Here is an 11,162-nt window from a genome sequence, read left to right on the forward strand (position 1 = left end):
TCTTCAAACCGGCGGCCGCGTATAAATAGTAATAATTCATAATGTACGGTATACGGTATGCGGGTAAAATAATATAATATTATATTATACCACCTATACATACCAATAATAACTCGACCGACGACGACGACGACAATATTATTATTATTATTTCTGGGCGTCGTCGCGGACTGCGCGTCGTCGGCGGTGACACACGACGCCCCGCCCATCCGGCGTCCAGCGACAAATGACATCGGTCGTACGGGGCCGTCCGGCCGCTGTGTGGGGACACCGCCGCCGCCGCCGCCGCCGCAGCGGCAGCGACACTATACGGCCGCACTGACACACCGGCCGCCGCCGCATCGCATCGTCTCGTCGCACTCCGCACGGCCCACACGACGTCGCCGCCGCCGTCGTCGTCCGCGGTTCTCTGTGTGTGTGTGTGTATATGTGTCCGTGTGCGTGTGTGTGAGAGTGTCAGCGACCAGCCGCCACCGTGAGCCGCGCGCAGCAGTCACACACCGCTTCAGTACGCGGTCCGCCGTCTGTTGTGTTCGGCCGCACGTCGTAACAACGCGTCGTCGTCGTCGTCGTCGCCGCCTCCGCCGCCGCCGCCGCCGCCGTCTGTTTGTCCGTTGTCGCGTTACTATTCATCCGCAGTGCGTTTTCTCCTCCGCCGCCGCTGCCGCCGGAAACACGAAACGATAATAATACAGTCCATATAATATTGTTATTCGCGTCCGTCGTCGCACGTAATAATATATTATTGATTCGTTATTTGTTGTACGACAACATTATCGTGCGTGGTGGTGTTCGAGGAAAATACATTTTTTTTCGATTCGTCTTTTTTTGAAAAAGAAATATATTTTGTTCGCGTTTCGCTCGTGCGTGCGTTTTTTTTCCGTCGCCGTGTGTCGCTTGTTGCGCGTACCCTATATGCCCACGTATCGATACTGATGCGAATCGTTCGTCGCCGACCACCCGCACCACCGGTGCTGCCGCAGGACGGTTAAATAGATTGTAATAATAATAATATCAAAAAAAAAAAAATAAAATTATAGATCCGATTCCGAATTTTTGCCCGAGTGATATATTCCACTAGAATTCCGCGTGCGTGTTCCGATTTCGACTGTTTGATGGTTATACACGGAGCCGCCACGGGAATCGTTCCAGCCGACATTCATCGGACCACTGAATCGTTGTACAATACCGGTTAGTAAAAAATATTGGCATACCCATAACAATATATTTATAGGCATAGTATAGGTACGATCTATATTATATACTGTACGAGTAATAATATACCTACTGTCGTGTTGTATCATATAATAGATGTCGCGTTATTTATATGTGCCGGTTATATACCTATAAGTTTCAATGTATATACGTCTATAGTGTGTCTATATAGTCCATAATATTATATATTATATTAAATTAATGTCTATAAATAATATTACGATTTTGATTTATTATAATTTCTTTAGGTATATCGCGACTGTACGTATACCTATACCCACTTTATTATAACGCATAGGTACACATAATATACAGGTATGTGTTTATGATGATTTTTTACGAAGAACGTCCGCCGGCTAATCGAGCTAATTTCAATACCAGCTAGTACTACCTATATATATATTGGTGTACAACTATATCGGCCACCGGTAATTACTAATTATTCATTATAATATACTTGCCGTGTATATTATAAAACAAGCGACTTTATATGTTCAAATATTAATATAATATAATATGTATAGACGACACGGAGTTTTTATTTCCCGCTGTATATAGCTGACACCTCTATATAGTATATATATTATTGGTATAGACGTATATAGATGATACATTATGTATACCATTATAATCATTACCTATATAATATTATATTTCCATATATAGCCATATAAGAATATAATTAGGAAGATTGTAGCCATATAGTATATACATATTGAGCTAGAATTTACAATAATACCTAGCTCTGTAGGTAGGAACACGATACGCGGATCGACTGCAGTTGATGTATGATTTTTCGAACCTATTTCTCAAACACTGTATCTTCTCTATATAGACCTACCTTCTAGTACACCGTCAATATTTTATAAATAAAACCATCATAAAATTCGTCCGACAAAAATGAGAATGGATCACATGCAAAGTCTATCAACAAAATCCACACACAACTTTTGAAATATATATACTAAAATAAAATAATATTATGCTTTTTTTCAAATATTTTTTCTTTTATCACGCCAGCGGTCATAATTTTTTTTTAATTATTTGAAAATAATTTACTTATATGTATAATATTAAATAAGGTACGTATACCAATATATACGTAGAATTATTATAAGACATTAGTTCGTTTAGGTATACTTTATATCAACATTTGATATTTTAAAAAAAAAACCCAATACTCCTACCAACACCTTTATTATAGTATAATAAAGAAGTACCTACACAATTTTATTTTTAAATTAGGATTCATTATTATTAGCTATATATTTATTTATATCTATGCTCAGCAGCTGCTATATATAATATATAAGTACAAAATCAAGTCATAACATCATACTTTAAAATCTATTCAATTTTATGTTTGAACGATAATAGTATTGACTAAATAGTGACTACCTATAGGTAAATAAAAATGCATATAATTATAATATATAGAAAGCCTTAGTATCAAAATCACATTTTACATAAGTTACTTGGCTAAATAATATATTATACTAGGTACGTAAAATAGTATAGGCTCCTGCTTACTACTTATACGTTTAACTACTATATTCTTCTTATTGCCAAATTGTTCAATTCTAAATTATTATAAAATTAAAATAACATATTAGACCCATAAAATAAAAAATATTTAATATTATATTTAATTAAAATGCTAAAAAATTTTTAATATAGTATAAATATTATATAAAACGCTATTTTTTTAAATGGATTGAAAAAAATACAAAAAACATTTTATTATTCAATAGTTATTAGGTAGGTTACCTTATAGATACCTATTATAGGTTAACATTTTAATATTGACAATTTAAATTATAATGTAATATTTAACGTAGGTATACAACAAAATTCGTTAGAATTCGTAGAATCACCTATATATTATAATCTTCCTAATATATATACCAAGTTATCCATCAAAATATTTTTAAAATGAAAATGAATATAATTTCTAATATGTGGGCAGGTATATCTGTAGGTAGATGTATTATTTTATATTGTTATGTAAACATAATAATTTCTTGATATTTGACTTGTACAAATGTATTTGTCAACATATTATAAAAGACAAAATAATTCTAGGTACCTATCTTTATGTCACTGTTATTCTGCTAAATAAAAAATGTTGATTTGAATTTATTTTTAAATTGATCTTTCTATAAATTATAGTATAATATGCGGTCACATACCTTGATGTTTTATATATTTTCGATATTACAATATATTTTGTTCGAAATTCTAATTATTAATAATTTTACAATGAAAATATTGAATAGGTTTACCCTATACGAAAAACTCGTGGTGTTATGTCACTTTTTCGGTACCTATATTACTATAAAACCGTTTATATTTTATTGTATCTAAATAGGTGTAAAAGTTTTTATTAGAAAAATTATAATTCTAGATCGCGATTCGCGAACATAGTACACCTACCTATGATAAGAAGTGTAAGTTCGAAGAAACTAAAAAAATCATATTTAATTCTGAGATGTTTTATCAAATACTGCATGCATTTTCTTTTAAATAGACATATCGTGATTTTTTAAAAAATCATCAAAGTCAAAACGCGAATATTTAAATTAGTCTTAGACGCTAGTCATTCAATGACTTCGATAAAAGATAGATAATTAGGAAAACATTAAGAAAAATTTTAAATGTAGGTAGTTATATTTATATAGGAAGGCACATTATTTACGATTATATAGGTACGTAACAATTATAAAGTTCGGATAGTTACTATATTATATATAGTTACCTATTATTATTATCTTGACTTAAATATAAAAAAAATCCTCCCTTGTGCAGGCGGATACATTATACGAACTCCGCGGAGAGGAATATAATATCATCGAATACAAGAATATAAAAAAGGGGAGGCCGGCGTTGTCGCGCGCAATGACAGCGAGACCGGTGCGCGCGCGGCTCTACCTCCGCCGCTACCGGTGTCGCACGATTGTCACGCGAGTACGTACGGCTGTGGGCGGATCCCGCCGGCGTGGTCCGGATGCGCCGCGCGCGTCCCCCGTCGGACGGGCGGGTCCGGTGTCGCGTTGTCGCGGCGTCCGGGGGAGACGTCGAACGAGCGGTCCGGGTCGCGACGAGCGCGCGCGGGGGGGGCCGGACGGCTGCGAGCGACGAGAGCGCGCGCGCATGCGAATCGCTCGCGGGGACGCGGCGGCGGCGGCGGCGTCGGAGACATACCTGGCGCGCGCGGACAGTATCCCGGTCGGGCGACACTTCGGTAACCGTCTTGTCGCGTGACGCTCGTGTGCAGGAGAACAGCGCCGCCGACGACGAACAGAACGCCGCCTCACGCGTCGCGCACTCTGCGAAAACGAATCGCGCCGTCGCCGCCGCCGCTTTCCGCGTGCGTCTGTTCCGTGTCGCTGTCTTCACCCGCGCCACCGCGACAACCGCCCTCTACACAATATTATTATATTTATAAGCGCGCGCGCGCGCGCCCGCTTATATTTATATATATATATATTCACCTATAACGCGGAAACGCGCGAGACCCGTTCGCTATCGCCGTTACGCTATAGCGCCGCCGCCCGGCGTTCGATCGATTGACCCACTTTGCCGGACAACGCCTCCACCGTCGTCGTCGTCGACGTCGTATTATAGTCATCACCACCGCCCCCCCCCCCCCTTTTTACGGGCCCACAGCTATCAACCCGTGGGGGGGGCATATCAAAAGCGGGGGACGGGGGTGGGGCGCACGCCCTGTGCCACCCGCTTCATGGACCAACTGCAGCAGTGGCACCACCAGCGGCAGCAGCAGCGGCGGCCACGGCCGTCGTACCACTTCGGTGGCGGTGAGTATGGATTTTTCGGCGCCATCATTGCCGTCGCACGTCGTCTTGCAGCCTGCGTGTCTGCAGGCGGAGGTGACAATTAATATATTATTGTCATAACCCACCCACCCACCCCCTTTCAATCCCGCGTAATTTATTAAAACCCACACGTATTATACATACCTATCGCGCATATGTTGTTATTAATATATAAGTACCCATCATATAACACACCATCCTCGACCGACGACGAATACGAAAATTGTGTTTACATTTTTTAATTTGATATATTTTTTTGTACCCCGAACCCGCTATAGTTTAGGTACCTATATACCTATCCGGGGGATGACTACGGGCAACCGGAGCCGGTTATTACAACAATGGTATATATACGCATTGTTTACGAAAGACGACAGCTGCCCCGTCAAAATTAAGAGGGTTATATCATCATGCGCATGATACATATATGTATTGTTATTATACATACTTAAATATATATATATATATATAGGTATGACGTGTACCTACGCATAGATGCTCTGAAAACTAGACACTATCTAATATTGACACGGCAATTTTATGCATATGACTTCGAGCAAGAAGGTCGCGTTCGTATTTAACGTCGTTTTTCATTACCTATTCATTTCGACCATTTATTTTATACATAGGTAGAGGTGCATGGGTATATTATATATATATATAGTATTTTAGGTACATAAGTATAGGAGGAACCTACTACGTAATAACTAATAATACGCATACAACTTGAACGCGCCTTCGGCGTCCAGTTTTCAAATAATATTACATTAGATATAGGGTAATCCCCCCCCCCCGCAACGCACCACCGAGAACCTAGGCATACGCGTTTATCAAATTAAATACGTGTCGATTATCTGCGTTTATCGTCTTGCCGGGACGTGTTATTCAACGGTCGCACACCGTAACGTATTATTATAATTTATATTATATATTGTATACCTATCTGATGTACTGCTGGTTCATAATATTATACACTTTAAATTCTAAACAAATTATTATTATTATAAAGTCCATACATATTTTTAATCATTCATATCTTTATGTTTATTTACTATAAAATACATTATCTATGGAAATGGACACATTGTACCCATACAGTATACTGAATACCTGTATGACTACCTCCTTAATATGTAGACACCAAATACAACTGCAACCTATATTTATAAGTTATAGCGGTAGGTACCTGTAATATAAATATAAATCAATATTTTGTTTTAATTTCGATCTTGTACCAACAATACATCTATACATTATACATAATATATATATATATATATATATTATATATCTAGTATACAGCTGGTAGAATTCCTTGCATATATATATATATAATATATTCCATATAGGTACAACATGAACCGTTTATAAGTATTTATCCATATAACGGTCATAACCCGACTTTGTTATATTATACCTTATACATAATAACACGTAGGTATCTATTAAATAGGTAGGTACAATAGAGCGTATACATAATATTATGTAATACGGAGCGTATATTGATGAATTTCATTGAAAATGGAAGTGAAAAAACTGCATTGCCATACGAATGTACTGTTATATTATATTATTTATGACTGTAATTTGAATGACTGCAAATGTTATTATTTCCACGGTCGATTGCACTTATGTCTATCACGGATCTACAAACGACTATGAGAGTACGTTTTGCAAGTCTCATCTGCAATTTCGATTATCTATATTATGACTCGGAAAAATAACGGATTAAATAAAATAATACAGCATTAGGACCTTTATTTATCAATATACCAGCTCCTTGTACTTTCACAAATAATCTTTTGCGTTTTACAAACTAATATTTAAATAACTTATAAAAAAGTTTTGAGCTTTTAAGATTTTATAAACAAAATATAAGCACGGAGATTTATATTTGATATAATATTTAAGTAATTATTATACGCTGCGTATAATTAGGTTTATCAATTGAAATATACAATATGTATAGGCACCTATAGCACTTTAAGTCGAATTAATTTCTTCTACAAAATTGTCAAATAACAGCTGCAGTGAATTTAGGTACCTATATTATATTGTTCGATATAAATTATGTGCGTATATAGTATGATTAATTTTTTTTTTTTCGGTAGTGTTATTGTGATTAACGACGTATCCAAAATTATTTAGGTGCACTATATGGAAAAAATAAACAGGAAAATAAATCGGTGCAGATGTTATTCGTGGACGACCGAGGCGTGCTATATAGTAATGAATAATGAGATAATAGAACTGCGCGTGTCGATTAATTGGAAAACGATTTAATATTACATAAGAGAGTCAACGGGCGATTTAGACAGCCGGACTTATAAATAGTAATAATAATGATAATAATCTGTTTTGCTATGGTAGTTCGTTTTGAATAAACTCGTGTAAAAATACGATGATGTAGATGAGACGATTATTGTGGTAAAACTAATATGGCTATTTTTCATATATTATATCATGTGTTATTATACCTAATAGGTGTATGTAATAATATATAAGATATATAATATTATTATAATGAATATGAATCTTGAATAACATCTTTTAAATAAATGATGATAAACGTACTAGGTACATATTTTAATCACTAACGATACTTATATAAGTTATATAAGCTATATGTATACATCATCGGACATTTTATTTCTTTTATATGATTGAAAATAGGTGTATAAAATGTAAATTAATTTTAATTTCCTTAGGCACCTACTTTACATACTTACAAAAATAACATATTTATATTCATCAATGTTTCATAGGTACCTATACCGATATATCTATGCGTAATAATATAACAACGAGGATTATGCCATCCTCGCGATCACGTGATCACTGATCACGTTCCTAATTAAAACGATACAATTTATGAATTACTCGTAAAACGCTCGCGAAATGATGGGTAGTAAAAAAAAAAGCCTAAAAATATAAAACCTATAACGGGCTATACGTATTATATAGATCTATAGGTACACCTGTACATTATGGTAGGTATAAATTAAATCAACCATCGACCGACGATCGCGTAATCCATATTCTATATAAATTTATATTTTAACATATTATAATATAGGTAGGTATATAATACATATATATATATTTAATTATTTCGTCCGACCATTTTTGTACACACATTCCGCTTTATCGCGTCTGTCACTATAGTGCAGGTATCTAGATACAGCTGTATTAAATCGTATTATGCGTTGTTAAGTTTATTATAACTTATAAGATAAAATACATAATATAAAGTCATACATATACAAGCACATAGAACTCGTTAATTGAGACGAGACTTTTATGCGTGTACAGGTATAATATAAACGTATATTCTATTGAGATGCACGTATACATATTACATATTAATTCGTCTATATATTTACAGTATTTAATGTATATGGCTACTTAAGTACCATATTATATATATGTATGTACATATATTTAGTGAGTGGCGTATAAATAATAGCACTCGCCACTGCAACCCCGGGGGTTCTGCGATTCAGGTGATTATTTGGATGGGCGATGGGGTAGAGGGGCGCTAAAAGCTTTGGAAATGTCTTCACAGTTCATGTTTTTATTTAATTTAAATATTTAGGTATACGAATCGTTTGACTGACTGCTGCAGTCTTATACAAATAAATTATAGACTTTTATTTATTGTAGGTATTATTTATATGTATATAGCCTGGTAGCTATAATTACCTATTATATATTTAATAAATTTACCTACACTATATTATCATGTGATTTATATTCCATAGTAATCTAATCGTTACGGAAATCCTTGAAAGTGTAGGTAATTCCTAAAATGTTCGTTGCACATTTTGTTAATTAAAAATCGTTATAAATTTCAACTGAAAACTATATCGGTAGCTTAAATATTGTTAATTAATTACTTTGTATTTATAATAATAATAGCATAATATTGTTATATGATACATATGTAAAAACTAGTTGTGCAGAAAACAGATTTGTTGAAATTCTAAATATAAATTCTATATATTGTGTCGTATAGTATATATATACCAATACACGGGAGGTACGACGCCTATATTATATTATACAACTGCGCGGTTTTGTCTAAATTATTTTATTATAAGTAACTGCAATTTTAACACGGTATATGAAACTGTAATATATTTTAAATATAATAAATATTATTACTATAGGTATATAGGTGGGTTATAAATATAACAATAACGTAGGTATCTAAACCGATATTTACACACACTACACGCCTATGTATCGTAAATGATTACATTGTTACGGTATGGGATACATATCTGATTGTTTGTGTATGTGTTTTTATTTATTTATCTTTTTGTATATATATATTTTATCTCACCGTTGTCGTTGTTGTACACAGGTAATGGCAGAGTGATCGGCGCCCCGCTACGCATGCGCCGTCCAGAAGACCAATCGCCGAGCGCCGCTAGTGCCGGACTCATGATGGAGGTGGTAAGACATTATATATAGATTCGCTTGTAGTACATAATATATGTGTAGTGTATATATTTTGGGGACCCCCACCCCCCTCACCTCTCCAACATTCTCGACATCGTCTCGCCGTATATACAAATGTAGAATCCTATATAATAATAATAATAATAATAATAATAATAATAATACGATACATACCTACATAAAATATAATATGTATATAGATAGATACCGCGCCATTAGCATTTTGGTAGATGAAAAGCTCGAGTGATTGGATGAAGCTAGGATTTGTTATCGCGGTAGTTGACGGTAACGCATTTGTGTTGTATAAAATATATTCATGAGTAATATTTTGAGGTTTTAATCGTCTATAATCTATTTAGATTTAGTATAATAGCGGTGACTATAAATATTTAATACTACAATATTTATATTTTGTTATCAATGATAATAGTATAATAGTTTCTGCTTGGGCATGTATTATCTATTAGGCTGATTCTTTTAGTAAACCAAAACGAGCAGAGGTATAAATTATATTTCCGTTTCCCTTATAATATAATATAGATATATATAATAATATTAATTATGTTACATTCTTCTAAGTTTCCTTGTGTAAGATATTTATATAGATACAGTGACGGGAGGACTCTGATGGCAGGAGCATAACAACATATTAAACGCTCAAAAATGTTAGAAAAAACTGCTTTAGAATCAGTTAAATTAGCCTATTATACAGCTACATAGATAATAGATATAGTATAGTATAACTATATATATAACACCAGGACCGGCTCAAGGGAAAATAGTGAACTAGGCAAAATCAAATTTTGCCGCCCTTAACAATAGAATATTATCAGTATTTTAAAAATGCCACCCTAGGCATGGGCCTATGTCGCCTACCCCTTGAGCCGGGCCTGTATAACACTGCACAGAAATATAATTTTTTTTTTCTAATTTGCTAGAATTTAAACTTTATACACGTCTAAACGCAGACAATTATTATTTTTCCCAAATTCTATTCCTATATATGTGTAGGTAGTATAGCACAAAAATATTATATACGCATAATATTATGATGTATTGCATGCATAGTTGAGAATTTATTGTTCGTGTATGAAAGCGCTGGTCGCCATCACACCGGGTCCGAATTGTGCCACACACAGGAGGCCACTCATTACCCAAATATATTAAACGTCTGCAGTTATGTATACCATGTCTCTGCGTGTACCCACATTTAAATATGTGCATAATACATGTACACTGCGATGTACATAATGTATATATAAAGTATAAAGATTATACTGCACCGCCGCACTGTAAAATACACTTAGATACGCGTCCAAATACGGCAATTTCGTGTCGAATTACAATATATTATATATATATTTTTTTTTATCGCCGTAGGGGTACCACAACCTATACGCATACTATATATACACACATACCTTTAAAGCTATAGTGTACGGTTAATTTTATGATAAACATAATGTATATAGGTGCACTCGGTGGTTTAGGTATATAATTGTAAGTTGGGGTGGAATTATACTTACCGTCGATAAATTTTTCATTTCCACTTCTATTGTGTAAAACTTCTCTAAATGGAATTGTTTGTTATCAAATCTATGATCGAATAAAATACATAAATATAATGATATACTCGTAATTCGTGCGTGC

General features: G+C 34.8%; 1 protein-coding gene across 2 annotated transcripts in view; it reads left to right on the forward strand.

Annotated features, from left to right (window-relative positions):
• The first annotated feature begins 324 nt into the window (after positions 1-324).
• LOC132948110 (zinc finger protein basonuclin-2-like) overlaps positions 325-11,162 on the forward strand; it is an 81,549-nt gene continuing 70,711 nt past the window's right edge. The window contains exons 1-2 of one of the 2 annotated variants that reach the window (XM_061018426.1): positions 325-1,191; positions 9,415-9,506. In XM_061018426.1, coding sequence (XP_060874409.1) covers positions 1,116-1,191; positions 9,415-9,506 — 168 coding nt within the window. In that variant the 5' untranslated portion in view covers positions 325-1,115. The remainder of the gene's footprint in view (positions 1,192-9,414; positions 9,507-11,162) is intronic. The other variant, XM_061018427.1, reaches the window with a different exon arrangement.

This window comes from Metopolophium dirhodum, chromosome 7 (assembly GCF_019925205.1).
Source record: "Metopolophium dirhodum isolate CAU chromosome 7, ASM1992520v1, whole genome shotgun sequence".
In the NCBI taxonomy this organism is placed as follows: Eukaryota; Metazoa; Arthropoda; class Insecta; order Hemiptera; family Aphididae; genus Metopolophium; species Metopolophium dirhodum.